Source organism: Diabrotica virgifera, chromosome 8, assembly GCF_917563875.1.
Source record: "Diabrotica virgifera virgifera chromosome 8, PGI_DIABVI_V3a".
Lineage (NCBI taxonomy): Eukaryota > Metazoa > Arthropoda > Insecta > Coleoptera > Chrysomelidae > Diabrotica > Diabrotica virgifera.
Window position 1 is genome coordinate 146,246,357 of NC_065450.1, and position 23,542 is coordinate 146,269,898.

At 33.2% G+C, this 23,542-nt stretch overlaps 1 protein-coding gene across 3 annotated transcripts in view; it reads right to left on the reverse strand.

Moving 5' to 3' along the window:
• Positions 1-23,542, reverse strand: part of LOC126889471 (GATA zinc finger domain-containing protein 7-like) — a 178,197-nt gene that overhangs the window by 120,316 nt on the left and 34,339 nt on the right. The window contains exon 1 of one of the 3 annotated variants that reach the window (XM_050657790.1): positions 382-663. The exons of the other annotated variants lie outside the window; for them this stretch is intronic. Within the exon in view, the coding sequence (XP_050513747.1) occupies positions 382-525 (144 nt within the window). The 5' untranslated portion in view covers positions 526-663. Of the gene's footprint in view, positions 1-381; positions 664-23,542 lie in introns of those variants that run through there. 3 annotated transcript variants of the gene reach the window in all.

The following is a 23,542-nucleotide window of genomic DNA, read 5'->3' on the forward strand; positions in this document are numbered from 1 at the left end:
AACTCAAACCAAACTGAGTTTAAAAATGTGATCGTTTTTTAAGTTCCAATAACTTAACAAGGATTTGATCGTTTATTACAATTAGTAGCAACAACTATAAACCTTTAATAAAACTAAGAAAAATTCAAACCAAAGCAGGAAAACCATTAAAACCACAACGATAATAATATTAAAAAAGCTGATGGATGACATTGATAAGTTGAGTACAATAATTTATTATTTGTATTCATTTACAATACTTCAATCCTTTTTAACAACATTATACATGTTTCGAAATAATAGACAAATATGCAATTAATTACCGAATCCATTATTTGACAAATACGTCAAAACAAGTCTCAGTATTTCTTTGACATAACCTTAGAAATAAAGCATTCTTACCTCAACACCAACAGTTGATAGAATCAACTTCTTCGCCTGTGTCGTGCATTCCAAACTATCGTCGAACACCCACATTAATTGTCTGTCCCGAGATAAACACAATCTGCACAAATCTTTCAAGTCCATTTTTACTGAATTTAACATCGCGCCAAAACTTTTTTTATTGCACAAACTTCCGACCTCACTACGTCTGTTTTGTTTACATTCTGTTGATAATGAAATATTTTGTTTCTGGTTTCCGCGTACTCGTCTGTGGCTCGCAGTCCGACCTCCGACCGACAACTGCCGAAGCGATAAGTCTCGATGATCATCGAATCCTCACATCGAATGAAGGTAATAAAAAATATGCATGCGCACTGATGTATTGAATATTAATTATTATTTTAGTTATTATTATTTCTATTTCTGTTTTGATTGGTTTACGCTGTTGTGTGAAATGTATAAATTCGAGTTTTAGGATGTCAGATTGTATTTTTGTTTAGTTCATTTAAAGTTTAAAGTGACGTTATCTTTGTTTTGCGTTAAAAAAGTGTAGGATTTTAAACATTGTGTTTTATTTAAGTAAAGAAGTTGTCAGCATTTTAAGTACCTAACTGCTTAATGCTGATGCTGACAAATTTTATTTTGTACGTGATATTTATAAAAATCTACAAGGTTACTGGTTCGAGTTGCTTTAAAATACATTTTTGTTGCAAGAAAATGAAACATGGTCAACATAATATCGACACCTGCACCTGATACCTACCTATCTATGAAAAACATTGTATTGGCTACACTTTTGCATAGTTTACAGGAGAGCGATTGAAAAAAAAATCCTCATTGTATTTTCCTACTGTGTCAGCTTTTATAGGTATTTTTTGTAGTTTTCTTAATCCATTTACTTTCACGTAGCACATTGTTGTTAACGTGTTAACATTACTGGTCCTGATTTAGATCAAGTTACAATACCACTTTTTTTAAGAATTTTTGGTGAATATCATATCGTAAGTGGTTTATATAGGTAGGTGCAATGCTATTTTAACAAAGTATGTTTCTTCGATTAGGTGCATATAAATGGTAACCACTGAGTAATTATCAAAATAAACACATTAGGTATTAGATTTTTGGACATCTTGGATATTAGTGCACCCTATGTAACGCACAGCTGAATCTTCTGTTTGTGCTTCACAGTGTTGCCATGCCATTTCTTTCATAATTTCAATCAATGTTAAATGTACCTACAAGAATAATAGAATAAGAACGTTTTTCTACGACCGTTTAATAACATGCTCATTATTCGCTATTTTTTCATAGATAATAGTTACTGTACCCACCCATACTGGACACACCCATTACTGTACCCGTGAGTAATAATTCATTACTCACGGGCTGAAGTTACTCACGGGTCATTACTCACGGGCTGAAGTTAGATTCAAGTGGCGCATGCCACTTTTAATATTAATCGTATATAAACTGCAAATAAAATTACTTAAACTTGTTTATTTAATACAATATTTATTGTAATTTATACCAATAATTAACTTCGAAAAATGTTTAAAGGAATTTTAACTGTAACAATGTCAGTATATTTTTTACGTTTATAGCTTGTTTACTAAAAATTTTGACGTTTATCATTTAATTTAGTGACAGTGACATTAGCGCATTTTGTTTATGTTAATTGGAATTTATAACTAATATTGTGTTTGTTTTTCAAGTTATATTGTGTTAAATATGTTATAACATATTATGTATAGTTATAAGTTATATTATTATATTATATGTATATAGTTAAATGTAAATATACATTATAACTACCTATATAATATATGAAATACGTCCACCGACAACAGCCATTTCTTAGATTCACTGACAGTATAGGTACAAAAAGCTTATAATTTTTCGGAAACGAATAAATCTTATATTGAGTATTTCTAGTTGTCTTTTTACAATAAATAAGAATTTAGTAATAGTGGACAACCAATTATTCAGCCACGTACTAGGGGTAAATAGCATTTAGGTATTTTTGTAAATTATTATAATTTAAATCTCGAGTAGATAATTAAATTTTTTACTAATTAAAATAAAAAAAAGGTCGTAGAAAAAGTATAGTATTCTACTCGCATGTAATGGCTATTACTCACTCTGATGAATTACGACACTCGCCTACGGCTCGTGTCGCAAACTTCATCATCGTGAGTAATAGCCGTCATTACATGCTCGTTGAATAATATACTATTACTTCTCCGTCATTATACTAGGTAGAATGACAAATGAGGTGTCAAATGAAAGCTTATAATCCAAGGATAGTACTAAAGGTAAGAAATTAGACCTATATTGTCTGTCCCTCAAAAAATAAGCGTTATATTGGGGATTTCTAATGTCGACATTAAAAGTTGCACTATTTTTTTTCTATAAAACATTTTGATCTAAAACTTACTAGAAAACTTCTTTGTACTCTCTACTTTCAAATAAACGTGATTAAGAAGCTAAATTTTAAACTTCGTCACACAACTTTTGCGATTAAACTTTGCAATGCAGAAATCCGCACCTTTTTCTTTGAAAAATTCATAACCTTTATCATGATAAGAATAAAAACTTGAAGCAGGTACCTTTGCCTTCAGAAATGTTAGAGCTATATACTGTAAAAATTTCAGAAAAAAATATTAAAATGGAACAGAGTTGTAGCGAGGTAAACGCAAAAAACGTGATTTCATTTTTTTTTTATTTTTAGGTTAAAATTGCGATTTTAACAATGTTCCCCCACATAAAATTCAAAATAAACCTCATTTTCGTTTTCAGCACCCTCGAAAATATAAAGTATGAATAAAATTAGCCATTCACCCCTCCGTGGTCAGTATCTCGAAAACTAAGCGCTTTTTTGAGGGTGTCCCGCTCGTGTATAATGTCACAAAAAATTGTAACGTGATAGTATGAAAAAATAGAGAATACGGCAACGGTGTTACAAGTATTGGTCGGATCCAATGCCAAAATCTACCTATAGTATTTTTACTACAAAAACGTTATTACGTAGGTCAAAATTTTTGACGTAAGAGAACTGTCAAAACATTAGAATGTGACTTTCATTATTGTCATGTTTATTATAAACATGGCAATAATGAAAAGTCACATTCTAATGTTTTGACAGTTCTCTTACGTCAAAAATTTTGACCTACGTAATAACGTTTTTGTAGTAAAAATACTATACACAGACATATTAGGGTGCACTAATATCTAAGATGTCCAGTTTTTTTATTGATTTAACTTAAAACGTGATTTTTTTTACTCAAACAAGTATTTAAGACTAAATTCATATCATACATACTATGGTCTCTTTTTAAACCAAGAGGAGTAATGCTTGTTTGTAATTGGTCCAACCTCAGGCAAGTTTACTCCACTGTTATAAAATTTTGACACTAATGACATTTATCTAATGTTGACACTTATGTCAATTTATAGGTTAATTAAGTTGTATCCATGTTGTATCGCTGATTTTTTGTGTTTTCTAGGTTATTCCTTTAATTTTTAGATTTTTAGTCTACTTTTTTTTTTTATAAAAAACAGTTGTTTTTAGAACTCTTTAGCGACATATTACTATAATATGTATGGATTGCCGTTGAAGGCCGATATGATCAACCAAAAAAGAAGATGTATTTGGTGATTTTTTTAGTGACTTTCGTGGGTGTGAATCTGTCTTTTTAGTTTACTCCTCCTGGTTAAAAAACAAACTATAACAAGAAGTAGGTACCTATATAAAATAATATCTGTTAGATTTATTTACCACAAAATGAACATTTACAAAATCATAAAACAGTTTATATTTTGCGCGATTTGGTATGTGTAAATGATATTATTATAACTGACTAAAAATAAGGTTTTTAAAGTAATACGGGCTTATGTATACATACTTATATGTCAAAATAAATGAAATTTAATATTCTGAGAATAGAGGTATATGTTCACATATGATCAAAAGCGTTCCAATTTTTTCCGATTTGCGTTATAAAATTTTGACACTAATGATAGTCAACACACACAACATGATAGTCAACATTAGACACTAATGATAGATAGATATAAGTCAACATACATCACATAATTTTGAACAATAATTTAATGACAACAGCAATATGTCGACTTATATCCCTTTTCACAAGATTTGGTAAAAACAAAATTTTAACGATCTTAAACAGCTTATGCATACTTATGCTTGTTTACACATTTTTAACCGGTTGATAAATTGTTACAAGTTGAATACTGTTGCACGTATCGTGTGTCGTTACCATCTATTTTTTATTTATCGTGTGTCATCGTCATGACCCTTCAAAGTTAGTATATAGCTTTGACCTTCAGCAGTGCCTTTCAACTCCGAATCTACAGACATCGGTTGCTTTTTACAAAGGGCAACTATGGACATTTAACCTTGCCCTCCACTCCACAGATGCAAAGATCAACAAGCTTTCTGTTATATATAGCACGAAGCCATTGTCGCAAGAGGCGCCAATCAAATAGCATCGTGTCTAAGCAAACACATTAAACAGCTTCCATCCACGACAAAAACAATTACATTTTATTCAGATACATGGTACATGTGCTGGACAAAACAAGAATCGTTATGGTTCTATCATGTATCATTTTTCAAACAATTACATTTTATTCAGATACATGATACATGTGCTGGACAAAACAAGAATTGTTATGTATCTATCATGTTCATGCTTGCGTTAAAAGAATATTCCAGTCTTGAACACATTGACCATAAATTCTTAACTCCTGGTCACACTCATATGGAGTGTGACAACGACCACTCGATTACCGAAAAAAAGAAAAAACGATATCTATCCTTGTTCCATTAAACATCCAAGAGATTGGATAAATTTCGTAAGGGTTTGTGGTGTTAAAAAACCCTTTGACGTAACTGAAATGGACATTTCCGACTTTTTTGAATACTCTGCTCTTCTCAAATCAGTTTTCCAGCAAAGAAAAATAAATGAAGATGGGCAGAAACTTATTTGGAAGGACATTAAATGGTTACGATATACCAATGTTGCTGGCCAAATATTATACAAAATATCAATAAGAGAAGAAGAGCCATTTCAATATTTAAATTATTTAAGAAAAGGAAAAGAGTGTCCGCGGCATGTTAACATACCAATGTCTTACAAAAATGCCAATCCGATTAGTAAAGAGAAAAAAAAAAGAATCTAATTGAGTTGTGTGAGGGATATTTTTCCAGATGCATCTGACCACGAGGATAACTAACAGAGGGCAATTAACAATAATAAATTACCATCAATAATAATTATTACTAGTAATTTATTATTGTTTAGATGTTTTTAGATTAAATATGTTTTGCTTGTCCCTATACTCGTATACTCCATTAAAATGTTACATTTTTTAAGCCGTACCTTGCATTTGTTAGAGGAGTCAATTTTATTTCTATAATGTGTAGGGGGATCAGTAGAAGCTTAAGTTCAAGTTTTTGGGGACGCCACCCTTGTCCCCCGGCCGCCATCTTGGAAATGGTCTGCAAAAAGGTTTCGCGCTATATCTCGTAAACTATCAACCCTACGGAAAATCTAATTAAACATAAAATGTAGAAAATTAAATTTTCTACAATTTTATATCTATTACTTTTTATCGTCAAGTAACCAACAAAAAAGATACATATAAACAAAAATATGTAAAAAAAATTTAACAAGATTCCTTTTGGAGGTTATAACTTTTTTTCAGTTCTTTTTAAATTAAAATCACATTTAAGCAATTTTGTAGAGGGTTTTTCGGTGAACAATTTTCACTATAAATTTGTTTAATTCTATTTATTTATATAGGTGTTACAGCGCTCCAAACTTGACCAGATTCTCGAATGCTCATAGGGATATAATAAAAACAAAAGTTTTTTATTCATACAATTTATTATGATTTTAACATTCCTATGCTATTATTAATCTGTTTTTGACCTTTCTCCCCACTATAAAACTTATAATTCGAAGTATATATAGAAACGGCCTAAGAAGTTGTTTGAGGACAAATTCGCCGGTTCAGAGGAAGAATGACGCAACCGCATATTGCAGAATTCTTAAGAAGAGCAAAAAACGAATTTTTGTTATCAAAATCATAAAGTATGATCAAAATTAGCCATTCACCACACCATGGTCAGGATCTCGAGATATAAGCGTTCTTTGGGGTGTGCCGCTTGTTTATGAAGTAACATAACTTTTTTCCTATTGTATATTTTGACTTAAAATTTTCCAAAAAACTTCTTCATAAATTATATTTTATTGATGTATTGGTTAAAATTATAAACTAAAAAGTTTGTCACTCAACTTTTTTAAGTAAACATGAAACTAACGAAATATGATGACAAAATGTTTAAAAACTAACAACTCCTTTTTTAATGTGTTTAGATATTTAGGACAAATCCCATTGTTATCTACATCCTTCAGAGATTAAACAATACAATTTTAAAAAGGAAATATTTACAGCGACCAAAGATACAGCGAGGTAAATTTGAAAAATCATCAAAATTGATTTTCGGCATTTTTGTATAAAATTTGATTTTTGAACATGTTCCACCAAATCTAGATAAAAATAAACTTCATATTCGGATTCAACGACCTCGAAAACATAAACATAGAACAAAATTGTTCATTCACCTTAAATTTGATTTTCTTGGTCGGCATAAAGATTGCTGCCGCTCGACTAATATATTATAGAAAAGTATTTTTTTTAAATAAAAATAAAACGGGATAATACCCGAAGGTTGGCTGTATACCATCTAGTTAAATAAAATTAACATGAAGTAAAACTCCCTAGTGTAGTTGGTAGATTTAATAAAAATTCTAAATTTTTTTTAAAAATTCAAACGGATTACATTCAAAACGTTTTCGGACTTATCAGTCCATCATCAGTGAACTCTCTGTCCTATTGTATGTATTCATTTTTATTGTATTCCTATGAGAATTCGAGAATCTGGTCAAGATTGAAGCGCTGTAAAACCTAGAAAATAAATGAAATTAAACAACTTTATAGCGAAAATTGTTCATTGAAAAATCCTCTACAAAATCGCTTTGATGTTATTTTATTGTGAAATGAACGGAAAAAAAGTTATAACCTCCAAAAGGAAACTTCTTACAAAATTTTCTCATATTTTTATTTATAACTTTTTTGTTGGTCACTTGATGATAAAAAGTAATAGATATAAAATTGTAAAAAATTTAATTTGCTACATTTTATGTGTAATTAAATTTTCTGTAGATTCCGAGTGTGTACTTTAACGAGGTAACATAGCTTAGTGTTTTGCTAGTACTTATAGTGTTTTTGTGAAATTAACAAATTACAAGTAAGACCAGACTTTATCGTACATATTGATAAGCCTAATTACATGTTGTTTTTTGAATCGAACAGTTAATTAGCAAATTGGTGAGTTATTCAAAAACTTGGCCTGCTTCCAGTGGCGTAGGCCTACCAAATATGTATTTTCGGAAGAGAAAATATATAAAAACCTAACTAATACCAACAAATAATTAAACTGTTCGTCTACTTTTGACTACAAGGGTAGCGACAACCAAATTAGTCTCCTTACAGTTCAAACTTTCAAGATGTCACAAAATACTCAACAAACTTCTACACCAACTTCCTCATATGCAACCGCAACGAAAAAAATTCCGAGATCAACCTTCCCGAAGCGAGAACAAGCCATAGTATTACATGCCGATGAAAGTCTAAAATTGTTCGATTATGTCAAGGCAATAGGTGACGCTATTGGTCCCAAACAAATCTTATTTGCATCCAGGATATCTAATAACAGAATCTGTATCTATTTATCAAACTCAGAACTCGTCGACAAACTTTTAAAGTCTCATCCTATGTTAACAGTAGGAAACTCTGTCATGAATGTCCGCAGACTAGTCTCTCCCACAAAAAGGATAATAATATCCAATTTATCTCCATGTATCCCACACGACCTTGCAGAAAATGCCATAAAAGATCTTGGGCTCCAACTGGCCTCCCCCGTCTCATTTCTAAGAGCAGGCATCCCCGGTGATGAATACTCGCACATCATGAGCATTAGAAGGCAAGTCTATGTTTATACCTCTGATGACAATTTCAATCTGCAAACTTCATTAGTCATCACATTCGAAGGAATTGAAAACAGAATATTTTTGTCCTCCGACAAAATGGAATGCTTCATATGCAAGATGTCTGGGCACATTCCCTCAAACTGCCCCAATCCTCCACCCAATCATATAACACCCCAGACTCAGTCGTACATACCAACCCACGCAACAGATCCCACACCACTACAATCTCCTATAGAACCCGCAATACCACCACATATCCCCACTTCAGAACTAAACAATGCTACACCCTCTAAAACGCCCGCATACAAACGCGGCCACTCTGACTCTGAAGTCGAAAGTACTAGTGAGCAGACCGATATTCCCGATAACATATCCGTCACAAATCCGTCCGAGGATAACATTATGCCTCCCCCTAGTAATGATATTAAGAAACCAAAAAAGAAACCCAGAACAAGTTCACCCTCAGAACGTTGCCTTTCTGATTTAACAAAAGACTCTATCAAAGAAGCCTTTAAGAAAACCTCAGAATCACTAGTTATTCCCCCAGAAAACTTAATAGCCTTTATTGAAAACATTTTTGGCTGTAGTAACCCCTACGCTGAAGCTCTTAAATTCACAGAAAACGTTCCAGGGCTAATTTCTAACATTCAAGCATTGCACCCAGCTTGTCAGGAGAGGTCTACGAAAAGTAGGTTAACCCGTCTAACCAAAAAACTGAGAAAGGCCTTGAACACTGATCCAGAAGACCCCGAAAATTTGTCCAACCCAAAGCTTTCCTCCTATCGTACCGAAGACAACTATAATTCTGATAGTTCAGAATCATCCCAATCCTCTCAAATCAGCTCTTATTAATACTAGCATTATGTTAAGACTAATTCAATGGAATTGTGATGGGTTTCATTCCAGACTAGAATACTTACAAAAACTTATATCGGACTGTTCGCCCAATTTTATTTGTCTCCAAGAAACCAATTTCACCAAAGCTCACCGCCCTTATCTAAAAAACTACACCAGTTACAACTTTTTAAGACCTACACACCTACAAGCAAGTAGAGGCTCATCTATTTTTGTTTCTAACGATATCTTCCATCAAGAGTTTGACCTACACACAAGCTTAGAGGCGATTGCAATAACCGCATGATGTCCCAACAAAATAACAATTTGTTCTATATATATTCCTCCAAACTATAACCTATTCAGTACAGAACTAAAAGATCTCATAAAACAACTCCCAAACCCCTTCATCTTAGTTGGAGACTTCAACGCCCACAGCACAACATGGGGCTCCCAGCGCACTTTTGGGAGAGGAAAACTTATAGAAGATATCATAAGTAACTCCAACATCAACCTCTTGAATACAGGGAGCTCTACATATTTCCACATCCAGTCTGGAACATCTTCCTCCATAGACCTAAGTTTTTGCGATCCTGGAACTGCTCCTTTGCTTCAGTGGAAAACACTAGATAGTTTATACGATAGCAATCACTACCCCATCCTTATCTCAAGTCATATCACAGAAACTGCAGAAGTCAAAACCAAATGGAAAATTACCGGTGCAAATTGGAGTTTATTCAGCGATACTGTTGAGGACCTTTCAAACCAAGTCATTTTCAGGGAAAACATCGACGATGCCGTAGAGCAATTTAAAAATTGTATCCTAACTGCAGCTGACCAGTGCATAGGCAAATACACTATTAATTCCTCAAGAAAGACTGTCCCGTGGTGGAATGACTCCTACAAACTAGCAATAAAAGAATACAAGAAGGCTCTTAATAGATATCGCAAAACCCGTAGCACTGAAGATCTTATTTATTTTAAGAAAATGCGTGCAAGATCCAAACGAGTTCTGAAGGAAAGCAAAAAAGAATCATGAAAAAATTTGTAAACAGCATAACTTCAGATACCCCTCCCGCCCAAATGTGGACCAAAATCAAACAAATGAGAGGACTAAACACATATCGAAAAATACCCGTAATAACAGACGGAGATAACATCATTACAAATGATAACCAAATAACAGAAACACTAGCCAAATACTTTCAAAACAAAACTAAGTCTGAACTCTCCGTTCCGTACCCCGCAAACCACTTGCCACCTATCCCTATCCAAACCAATCCAATAAACCTTGCCTTCACAGAAGAAGAGCTAAATTTGGCAATATCATCAATGAAAAACTCGTCTGCAGGTCCTGATGAGATCCCATCTATTTTTCTCAAACATCTACATACAGCAACTCTCTCGAAGCTGCTCGCGATCTTCAATAAGATATGGTTCAGCCAAAATTTTCCAAGTCTCTGGCGGCAGTCTCTTACCATACCGATAAGAAAAAATGACTCATCCTCTAACGCCTACAGACCAATTTCACTAACATGCACAATGTGCAAACTACTAGAAAAGATGGTAAATAAACGTTTGCTTTGGTTTCTCGAAAAACACAATCTGATAGATGTAGAACAATCAGGATTCAGACCCAATCGAAGTACGATGGATAACCTGGTACTACTACAATCATAAATAACCGAAGCTATAGCAAACAAGGATGTCATCGCAGTTGCCTTATTGAGAAACTCAATTTAACGGGTAACATTCTCGCCTTTATAAACAATTTCTTACAAGAGAGATCATTCAAAGTGGTTGCAAACGGGAAAACATCTTCAACGTATATCTCACAAAATGGAGTTCTTCAAGGCTCAGTTCTGAGCTCCACACTTTTCCTTCTTAGCATTAACGATATAGGCTCTCTCGTTCTCCCTCCCTTAAAATACTCTATATACGCTGATGAGCTCGTTCTTTACTGCCAAGGTAAAGTTATAAGAAGCATATGCTCTTTACTGCAAGATACTTTAACAACTTTCTAAACTGGTCCGCCAAAATTGGAGTCAAATTTTCATCTAGAAAATCCAAAGTCATACACTTCACTAGAAGACATCACACTCACCCTCCTATACTTCACCTAAATGGATCTCCTCTTCAAGTGGTTGATAAACACAAATTATTAGGAGTAATATTCGATAAAAGACTTACATGGAGAGATCAGATACAGAACACAAGAACAAACTGCCTCAATAGAATCAATATCTTAAAAACTTTGGCTCACCATCAATGGGGTGCAGAAGAGGAAGTCCTCTTAAGAATTTACAGAACCTTGATCCGCTCTAGGTTGAATTACTGAAGCATTCTCTACATTTCAGCGTCCGACACTCAGCTTAAAAGCCTGAATACAATTCACAACACTTCCTTACGCAGTAGCCTTGGAGAATTTAAATCAAGTCCTTCTGAAAGTATCTATATCGAATCTTCAGAACCCCCACTTTTTATAAGATGTCAACGCTTACTACTATCTTACTTCTCTAGAGTATCTGCTAATCCGAAAAATCCAGTCATTAAACTAATTAATACCCCCCACCCTGTTCCAGATAATACTCAACCTCGATCACATTCTTTCTTACAAATTTTAAAAACTCTTCTAAAAGATACAGATCTAACACTCACAATTCCTGTTACTACATCCAGTATTACTCCGTGGACCAAAAAGCTACCTACTGTCGTTACCAGCTTAAATCGATACAAAAAAGAAGAAACGCCCAGAACTCTCTTGGTACAGAAATTTCAAGAACTTATACATACACAGTACTATGACAAGATTCTTTACACAGATGCCTCCAAAGAAGAACAGGCCGTCGGTTGTGCCGTTACCACCTCAAATACAACAGTAGCATCATATCGACTTTCTCCCAGATGCAGTATACACACAGCTGAACTGTACGGAATACTTGAGGCATTAGAGTTGCCCACTACTAACGAGAAATCATTAGCGATATGTTCCGATTCTCTCGCTGCGACTGGTTCTATCAAAAATATATACTCCTTACATCCCATTGTAAAGAGCATCCACAACATCTGCCAACAACAGTCAAACAATGGTATTTCAGTAACCATCATCTGGATACCATCCCATGTTGGTATCAATGGAAATGAGAGCGCTGATCAAGCAGCAAAACATGCCTGCTCTCTTGAAAATCTAGAAAACATGCAACTTCACCAAGATCTAAAGGCTAAAATCAAGAACAATGTATTAAGCACCTGGCAAACACACTGGAACATGCAAAATACAAAACTACGCACAATCCAACGAACTGTTACCTCCATCACCATGCCCCAAATGAGCAGAAAAGACAGTACTATTATCAGAAGGCTCAGAATAGGTCACACTCGTCTTACACATGGATATCTGATGTCCTCTGAAAATCGTCCTCGTTGTGAACATTGTGATGAGCCATTAACAGTCCAGCACATATTACTGGAATGTGTCCAGTATAGAGTTCAAAGAGTCCACTACAACTTTCAAAACAATTTAAGTGACCTACTCGGTTCTACAAACATGTACAGTGCCATAATGTGTTTCCTAAAAGATTGTCACCTTTACTATTTAGTGTAATTGTAATATTAAGTTGTAACTTGTACAAAAACAAACTGTAATTATTGTATGTAAATAATATTGTAAAATTATGTACCAGTGTCAGTGGCCATTAGTTGCCGAGACACTTTAATTTAAATAAAAAAAAAATTCTGTAGGATTGCTAGTTTAGAAGATACAGCGCGAAAACCCTTTGCACCCCTATTTCCAAAATTGCGGCCGGGGGACAAGGGTGGCGACCCCAAAAACTTGAACGTAAGCTTCTACTGATCCCCCCTACACATTAAAAAATAAAATTGACTTCTCTAAGAAATGCAACCTAAATGTAACATTTTAATGGACTACTAGGTTTTAATAAAAAAATTTTATGAAAAGAGGTACCTTATATGTTCTATTTTTTTCAAAAAATATTCGATATACTCCATATTTACCACAAAAAATGTGTTCTTGCGACATAATTAAGTCATACACAGAAGATAATACACATTTTATTGAAAAATAATATTGTATTGCATTTACGTCACAAAAATCACAAAAACCCATTTTCCCAAAATTATACTTTTTTGACTTATATTCCTTTCCACATACACCCGCCATTTATTCGCTCTGTTTGTCATGATCAGCTATTGCCCAAACATTATTAAATACATTGAGTCATTCATTTTCACAATATATTATGTACCTAATTTCGATTTACATTCTCTGTTACATTTATCGTTACATTTATCGTTACATTCAGGTCCCAATTAAAGTCGGGTCCATAGATATTTCGCCCGTCGGCAAATTCAAACAGATAACATTTGTATTGTTATGAAATTCGAGTAACCGATGTCCCTTTGTGATAAGGCACACGCCGGTATTTTTACAACCGGGTTACTCATTGTAAATCAATCAGTTTAACACTTGAACATGTATACTTGGGCATTAGTACAGTTAAAATTGTTAGACGATTATATTTAGATGAAATATTAAGCAATAGAATTGAAACTTTTTTCTACTTTTAAGGACAAAAAAGCAAGTTCATTAGCGGAACGTGATTCAAAATTATTCTGCAGATTATATTTGAAGCAATATTTGATTAAAACATCTCATTTTTGGTGGTAAAAATATATTAAATACATATATTAATTTGTCTGGACTAAAGGTGGTAAAATATGGTCTGGAGTTATATTTTTGTTTGAATTTGCCGACCGGCGATAGATGGTGTCAACTTTACCCAATTCTCTCATTTTCGGTAATTTTCCAATTCTTCTAGTATCTTCTTGGCCAGAGTTCCTCAGTTTCTTCAAGACATTCATTTTGCAAACACTTGGATCACTTTGTCTCTTACTTCCAAAATTTTTCTTCTTTGTGTATTGTTTTTTCTTAGAAGACGTATCTAATGATGAACTTATACATTTGGTGCATGTAGAAGTTTCCGCTGTTGTTTCCGCAAATGATGGAAAACATAATACATTGTGAAATAAAAAGAGATGAAACTAGTATAGGTTGGAAATTATCGTTAAAAAGCTATAAATTTACATTATATTACATGATGATTTCCCACCTTGAAATCCACCTTAGAGGTTAGCTTAACAGCTAATTGATTTCAGTCATAATTATAGGTATGACGTTTAGTAAAATATTTTAGTTAAGCTATTTTTATTATGAGTTTATTTATAATTAAAATGGCTACTAGTTAATGTTTTTTACTGGCATTTGTTTTAATATTTATTAAATCATTCTTTGTTCTAATATGGGAAATTAATAGTATATTATGTAACGAGCATTATTATGCAAGCGAGTATGAGGGATACGAAACAAGCAGCCTAGAGGCGAGTTTCATATAGAGGACGAGCTTCATAATGATAATTAAATGCAAGTTGTTTACACGAATTTTTCTATGATCATTCACAACAAAAAATATTTTCAAATTTATTAATTTTGTAACGCAAACAAATTAAGTAGTTTGTCAGTTTGTTTACATATTGAGAACTGTCAAAGCGTATGTATTTGACTCGCCATTGGCCACTGCGCGTGTGCCACCTTCATCGCGAATGCCATATCGCGATTTTATTGGTTAAAAATCTGTATCGTAATGAAAATCTGTATCATAATGAAGTTCATTATGATACAGGTAGTGAAATCATAATAATTTATATATTATAGTATGAGAGTAGAAAAAATATATGTTTTCCACCTAGGTACCTGGTACCTCTACCGAATGTATACATTGCCTTACCTAATTGTAGGGAGCAAAGTCGTACTTTTCCTCCCTAGGGAGACAAAGTAATTTTCCTCCCCAATAAGGAGTAAAAGTAAAAGTGACGTCATAGTATGTCATTGATGAAGTTGGTAACTTATTGACGTCCTATACAATATTCTATTTTTTATTATTTAAGTATCTATACATTTTAACGTTTATTTATAGAACACCCTGCATTTTTGGGAATGGTAAAAAACAGTAAATTGTTATTTTGATTTAACAATGCTTACATTAATAATTTGACTTAAATTTGACAGTTATACTGTACCTACTTGTTAGTCTTAGTTCTCTAATTAATTTTGTTAGTTAGTTACATAAATAAATTATTTTTCCACCTACCTCTACCGAAAGTATACTTTTCCGGACCTGATTGTAGGGACCAAAGTTGTACTTTTCCTCCCTAGAGAGGAAAAGTAAAAGTGACGTCATGATATTTCATTCATGAAATATAACTTATTGACGCCCTGTACAATATCTATTTTCTATTACGTAAGTATCTATACATTTTAACGTTTATTTATAAAACACCCTGTATTTTTCAGAATGGTAAAAAACAGTAAATTGTTATTTTGATTTAACAATGTTAACAGTAATATAATTTGACTTATATTTGACATTTGACAGTTATATTGTACCTACTTGTTAGTTTTAGTTTTAATAAATTTTGTTGGTTAGTTACATAAATAAAGTAAAAATTAAAAAATCATTTGTTATTAATTTGAGGAAGGTGGAAAAACCATATGTATAACATGGGAGTAAAGTGCCTTTTCCTCCCTTGAATGATTACTGCCCTTCGCTACGCGTCGGGCAGTAAACTTCATTCTCGGGAGGAAAAGTAGCACTTTTCTCCCTTGTTATACAAATAGCTATTTTCGACGGCATACTTATTATAATTATGACTGAAGTCAACTAATCACATATTATAAGAACTATATCGTAGTATCTAACAACTTAATATGTTTTCCATTTTTTGTGTTATTTTGTCTGTTTGTCTGTGCACTCATCACTGTATATTTATATAAATTTGCGTTTTTTATACATAAGTTTAAATGTACAGGGTGATTCACACAAGCCTCGTATAGTCCATAAACTTTATTTTTTAATAGAACACCCTATTTTTATATTTTTAAAAGCTGCGTAACAACCCGATCTCAACGAACTATAGCATGTAGGATATAGGCTCTATTATGAATATTACGTGGCGAAATTTTGAAATTATACAGTGTGAAAACCTCTTATGGAATAATATAAAATAAGTTTATAAAAGTGTTTGAGTCGTTATTTAACAAAATTATAAAAAACTCTAGTACAACTCTTGTAAAGCATCTACTCTTAAATTCAAGTGTTCGCTTTTAAAATATAAATTTAAATATACAGGGTGATTTATTTTTAATGGAACACCCTATTTATTTTTCTGTTTTTAAAGGCTCCTTATGCCTGGTTGCACCAACAGGTCTTAAGCTCTAGCTTAGCCCACCTCAACTTATACTTTAATGCTGGGGCCACACGAGCGTCTAATACCGTTACTTATAGCATTATTTGCATTAGAAATATGTCACATAATGCGATAATTAACGGCATTAGACGCTAGTGTGGCCCCAGCATAAGGATTTATATTTATAACTCTGGGCCAAAATTAACCGCCCAACTTTAAAGTAGGTCATTTTTGATGTCTCATATTTCCTAAACGAGTTGTCCGATTTAAGTGATTTTTTAATTTGTTATAGCCTCATTTTTTAACAATATCGCTGTAATAATAACATTATTGTTTCGACGTAAATTTTCTTTGTATACCGGGTGTACGAATCAAACTGTGTTTTTTCTCAAAGTTCGCATCACTCTGTGGAATATTCTAGCATTTGTAAAATACTGAAATTAAAACCCAACTATAGCCTCATGTTTTCTCAACATTCTGTTTTTTGATTCATTTGCTTATGTTGGACAATAAAAAAGTTGCGTACTTTAACAACTAGCCATGTTTTTCATCAATACAGGGTGTTTTTAAATAAGTATGGCAAATTATAAGGGGTAATTCTGCATGAAAAAATAATGACAGTTTGCTTTATAAACGTATGTCCGCCGTACGCCAATGCTTCGTTTCCGATATAGAGGGTGTTATAATTATTTTTACAAACTCACGATTTATTTATTTCTTTAAAACCGGTTGAGATAAGCAGATGAAATTTGGTGGATTTTAAGACGTAATTATTGCACATTTTTTGACATACAATTAAGAATTTAATATGTATTCAAAATTGGCGTGCATACAGTTAATAGGATCGGTCTTATTACCTGTATGCGCGCTAATGATGAATATTAAATTCTTAATTGTATGTCAAAAAGTGTGCAATAACTACGTCTTAAAACCCACCCAATTTCATTTGCATATCTCAACCGGTTGTAAAGCAATAAATAAATCGTTAGTTTGTAAGAAAAATTTTAACACCCCGTATCTCGGAAACGAAGCATTTGCGGACATATGTTTATAGAGCAAACTGTCATTATTTTTTCATGTAGAATAATTATCCCTTAAAGTTTGCCATACTTATTTAAAAACACCCTGTATTGATGAAAAACATGGCTAGTTGTTAAAGTTGGTTAAAGTAACTAACTTTTTTATTCTCCAACATATGCGAATGAATCAAAAAACAGAATGTTGAGAAAACATGAGGCTATAGTTGGGTTTTAATTTCAGTATTTTACAAATGCTAGAATATTCCACAGGGTGATGCGAACTTTGAGAAAAAAACAGTTTGATTCGAACACCCGGTATACAATGAAAATTTATCTATTTAGCAACAATGTTATTACAGCGATATTGTTAAAGAATGAGGCTATAACAAATTAAAAAAATCAGTTAAATCGGACAACAGGTTCAGGAAATATGAGCCATCGGACATAAAAAATGAGCCATTTTTAGGTGAGCGGTTAATTTTGGCCCAGAGTGTATTTAAGCTTAAGCTACGTCTTAAGCTTAATATCTGTTGGTGCAACCATTGTATTAATAACCTGATCTTAACAAACTAGTATATGATGTTGGGTCTATTATGACTATGACTAATAAAAGGTGAATTTTGTATAATAATACAAAGTTACGTAGAATTGTAGAGGTTAGAAAAATCAGGATAGGGTCGTGGAATCTTGGTAGTCTTACGTCTGGAGTTAATAGATGCGCTCAAACGAAGGAGAGTTCAAATTGCCTGCATTCAAGAAACTAGGTGGAAAGGGCAAAGGGCGAAAGAACCAGGTGAAGGTTACAAATTGTGGTATGCAGGGAGTAGTAACACTAGAAATGGAGTTGGTATAATTGCTGATAGTGAAATGAAAGATAACGTAGTGGAAGTTGTAAGAACGAGTGATAGAATTATGTCAGTAAAATTGGTAATTGATAAAGAGGTATTGAAAGTTGTGTGTGTATGCTCCTCAAACAGGTCTGGGCGAGAATGAAAGAAGAGCTTTCTATGACCAATTAGGAGACGTCCTGAGTGATATTCCGTCAGAGGAGAAAGTTAAAATAGGAGGTGATTTCAATACACATGTGGGCCAAGCCAAGGCAGGATACGAAGCAATACATGGGGGATTAGGCTTTGGAACTAGAAATGAAGCTGGAGATGACATGCTTGAATCAGCAACAGCATTGGATATGGCGATTGTTAACACATTCTTTAAAAAGAGAGAAACTCAACTTATTACCTACAAAACTGGACAACATCAATCCCAAATAGACTACTTCATGATAAGGAAAGAAGACATGAACGTGAACGCAAGGACTGCAAGGTAATAGTTAGTGAGACAGTAAGCCAACAACATAAGCTGCTTGTTCTGGACATCGAAGTAAAAAGCGAAACTAAACAAAAATATCGGAGAGGACCACAAAAAATCAAGTGGTGGCTTCTAAAAGATGAGAAAGAAGGTCTATTCAGGAGAAGAATAGTAGAAAAAATATGTTGGAATATGAAAGGAAGCCCTAATTCAATTTGGTGAAAAATGGCCAGTAGTAAATATTAGAGAGACTGCTATTGAAATACTTGGGAAAACGTCAGGAAAAAAGTTTGAGGATAAAGAGACTTGGTGGTGGTCAAACGAAGTAAAAGGAAAAATAAAAGAGAAGAAAAAATTATATAAAAAGTGGCAAGAAACCAGATCCGACAGAGATCTTCAAAACTAGATGGTGGCGAAAAAGGAAGCGAAAGTAGCAGTAGCAAAAGCCAAAGCAGAAGCGTGTTCAAATCTATACGATCAACTTGATACCAGGGAAGGCGAAACGAAGATATATAAAATAGCCAAACAGAGAGCAAAGAAAGCAAATATTTTAATCAGATTAGATGTATCCGAGATGAAAATAATAAAATACTAGTTCACGAAAGGGGTGTCAAAAAGAGATGGAGAAAGTACTTTGACAGCTTATTAAATGAAGAATTTGACAGACAGCATGTAGAGTCAACGGAGACAGTAGCAGCAATGGCCACCAAAATAACAAACGAGGAAGTGGCTCAAGCGCTTCAAAAATAAAGAAAGGAAAAGCGGTAGGACCAGATGATATTCCTGGGGAAGTATGGAGAGCATTGGGAGAGACAGGAACAAGGTGGCTAGCAGGTCTATTTAATAGAATTATGGAAGTTGGACAAATGCCAGACGAATGGAGAAGCAGTATACTGGTACCTGTTTAAAAAAACAAGGGAGATATACAACAATGTACAAACTACAGGGCTATAAAACTGCTTAGCCACACCATGAAAATATGGGAAAGAGTAATTGACAGACTGATACGTGAAGAGACCGAAATATCCGAGAATCAATTTGGCTTTATGCAGGGCAGATCAACAACAGATGCAATTTTCATTATAAGGCGGATGATGGAAAAATACAGGAGTAAAGAAACAAACGCTCATATGGTATTCATTGATCTTGAGAAAGCATATGATAGAGTTCCTCGAGAGATTCTGTGGTGAGCACTCAGTAAGAAAGGAGTCCCTGGTGAATATGTAAAGATTGTGAGGGATATGTATGAGGGAGTAACGACTAGTGTTAGGACAGCTGTGGGAGAGACTGATAAGTTTCATGTGAAAGTAGGATTGCACCAAGGCTCTGTGCTTAGTCCGTATTTATTCTCATTAGTTTTGGACCAGATAACAGCGAAACTACAGGGTAACATTCCATGGTGCTTAATAAATGCTGATGATGTCGTGTTAGTAGGAAATAGTGAAAGAGACTTAGAACAAAAACTGGAACAGTGGAGGCAAGCTCTGGAGGAAAAAGGTTTAAAACTTAGTAGGACAAAAACAGAGTATGTATTTGGAATGTTCATTTAAAGATGGAGTTACTACAAATAAAATGGTATCTTTGGATGGTGAACTGATTGTAAAAAGCAATAGTTTTAAGTACCTGATATCGGTATTACAGAGTAATGAAGAAGTAGATGGAGATGCATGCAGTAGAATTAGGGCTGGATGGATGAAGTGGAAAGAAGCGAGTGGTGTGTTGTGTGACAGAAAAAAGCTGGAGGGAAAATTCTATAAAACAGCCATAAGACCGGCTATGATGTACGGAACTGAATGTTAGGCAGTGAAGAAGAAAGAGGAACAACGAATGCATGTGGAGGAAATAAGAATGCTTAGTGGAGAGTGGAGTAACAAAGAAGGATAAAGTTAGAAATGAGTATATTAGGGGAAGTCTAGGTGTGGCACCAATTGATGCCAAAATGAGAGAGCATAGGTTAAAATGGTTTGGTCATGTTCAACGTCGAGACGTTAATCACCCAATACGAAGAATTGCTGAAGTGCAGATTCCTGGAAGGAGTAGGAGAGGAAGACCAAAGAACACGTGGGGGGGGGACTATTAGGCAGGACATGTTGGTAAAGGGGATTGACATTGATATGACCCAAGATAGAATTGTGTAGAGAAATGCAATTAGGGAAGCCGACCCCGCGTAGGGATAAGGCAAAGAGATTGATGATGATGTAGAATTGTAGAATAATTATTTTCGTCCAGAAGTTAAATACAAAACTGATACTGATACAATACAATATATTGATAATATTCCCCAGGGGTTTCTTTGGAATTATCTCACTCAATTGTTTATGTATCGTAATTTGGAAACTCTCAAAATAAAAAAAAAATCTTTTTATGATCTACAAATGATTTTTTCACTTATTATGATTGTTTAAAAAACAGAGCAATATTAGATATACGTCTTCACGGAATTGTCATCAGCGACTCTCAAAAATATCTTTATCTTTTAAAACCGTCAAGTAAATGTTTAAGATTTTTTTTAATGTTTGTTCCTACTGACTGGCGTAATAAGTAAAAGGAATAAAGGAATAAAAAATCTCTTGATACATTTAAGCAGCTGATGATTGTACGAAAAATTTCAGAACCGGTTAGTACAGTTGCGCATGCACAATCTACTTTTACGGACAAGAGATGCGGGATGTATTAAAACATCTTGCTTATTCCGGTTTTTAATTTTCTTCAAGGTAATTGCCAGGGGCACACGTGTTATATTTATATTTAGTATGTATGTCAAATATACAGGGTTGCAAAAAGTCTGTTTTAACAATGTGTTTCTTTGAAATTCATATATAGACCAGGGCGCATCTGTAAAAATATTAGTACATTTGGACGTTGAGAGGTGACTCAAATTTTGTTGCAGAAATTGCTTGAAAATAACTTAAATAATAATATTTTACTTATCCTCCCTCTCAAAAAGGTCCGGAACATTGTTTAAATAATCAAAATGTCAGAAAATGAAGGAAAAATTCGATTATTCTCTTCATTTTTTGATTATAACTTTAAAAGTATTAATTTCCGAGAAAAGTTGTACTGACATAAAAGTTGCATAATTAAATTTCCTACAATATAGAATTGGTTAAAAATTTCAAAAATAGTTACCCTTGTTGCAAAATAGCAATAATTGCGAAAAAACCATACAAAACAAGTATTCGCATTTTACGTTTTTCAGCCATTTATGCTACACTTAGGCACTTAGGACCTTCATATTTCACCCACAAAGACCTTATGATACAGTACAACAATACTGTAAATTTCATTAAGATCGGTTCAATAGATTTTGCAAAATAAATTTTGCAATCCAGCTTTCGCAAAAAAAATTCATTTTTCCAAAATGTTACAGGACTGAAAATAAAGCAGATAGCAAGTTGAAATTTTTTTGCATGTAGAAGTGTACTGTACCTTTCACTTTCAATTTGCAAAATTAAAATCGATTAACTACCACGGCGTCAGGAATTTTTTTAAATAAACATTAATTATTGGTGCTACGCGCAGGACAGCGGATAGGTTGCTCTGATTGGGCATTCCAATGACCTTTGATAATGATTGATACATTTAAATTTTTATTACATTTCGATATAAATAAATAAATTTGTTTATTGCAAAATAAAAACACAGACTCTATCCTTTGAAATAACACTTTTTTTAACAAAAACTTTCTTTGTTCATATACTTTAACTTAGAGAATAAAAGTTTATTATGTTTAAACATCTGCAATTGTTTAAACAATATTTCACAAACAATAATAAGATTAGTTTGATTTTTGTGAAATTAAAATATTAAAATACAACAAAATATAGAGTAAGAAAATAATATATTAGATAAAGATTGGAAGAAATTTTGGTGGAAATCAACTTGCGTGAATCGAACACCGCTGTCCTGCGCGTAGCACCAAAAATTAATGTTTATTTAAAAAAAAATCCTGACACCGTGGTAGTTAATCGATTTTAATTTTGCAAATTGCAAATCAAAGGTACAGTACATTTCTATATGCAAAAAAATTTCAACTTGCTATCTGCTTTATTTTCAGTCCTGTAACATTTTGAAAAAATGAATTTTTTTTGCGAAAGCTGGGTTGCAATATTTATTTTGCAAAATCTATTGAACCCATCTTAATGAAATTTACAGTATTGTTGTACTGTATCATAAGGTTTTTCTGAGTAAAATATAAAGGTCCTAAGTGTAGCATAAATGGTTGAAAAACGTAAAATGCGAATACTTGTTTTTGTATGGTTTTTTTCGCAATTATTGCTATCTTGCAACAAGGGTGACTATTTTTTAAATTTGTAACTAATTCTATATTGTAGAAAATTTAATTACGCAACTTGTATGTCAGTACAACTCAGAAATGAATAGTTTTAAAGTTATAATCAAAAAACCAATAAAAAAATCGAATTTTTCCTTTATATTTTGACATTTTGATTATTTAAACAATGTTCCGGAACATTTTGAGTGGGAGGATAACTCAAATATTATTATTTGAGTTATTTTCAAGCAATTTCTGCAAAAAAATTTGAGTCACCTCTCAACGTCTATCTCAAAACAGATGCGCCCTGGACTAATAAACTTGTATGAAATTGTGGGATACGAATTGATATTGTTTTCTGCATTTTTTGAGGATTATTCTTTCTTTTATAAGTAGATCAATAC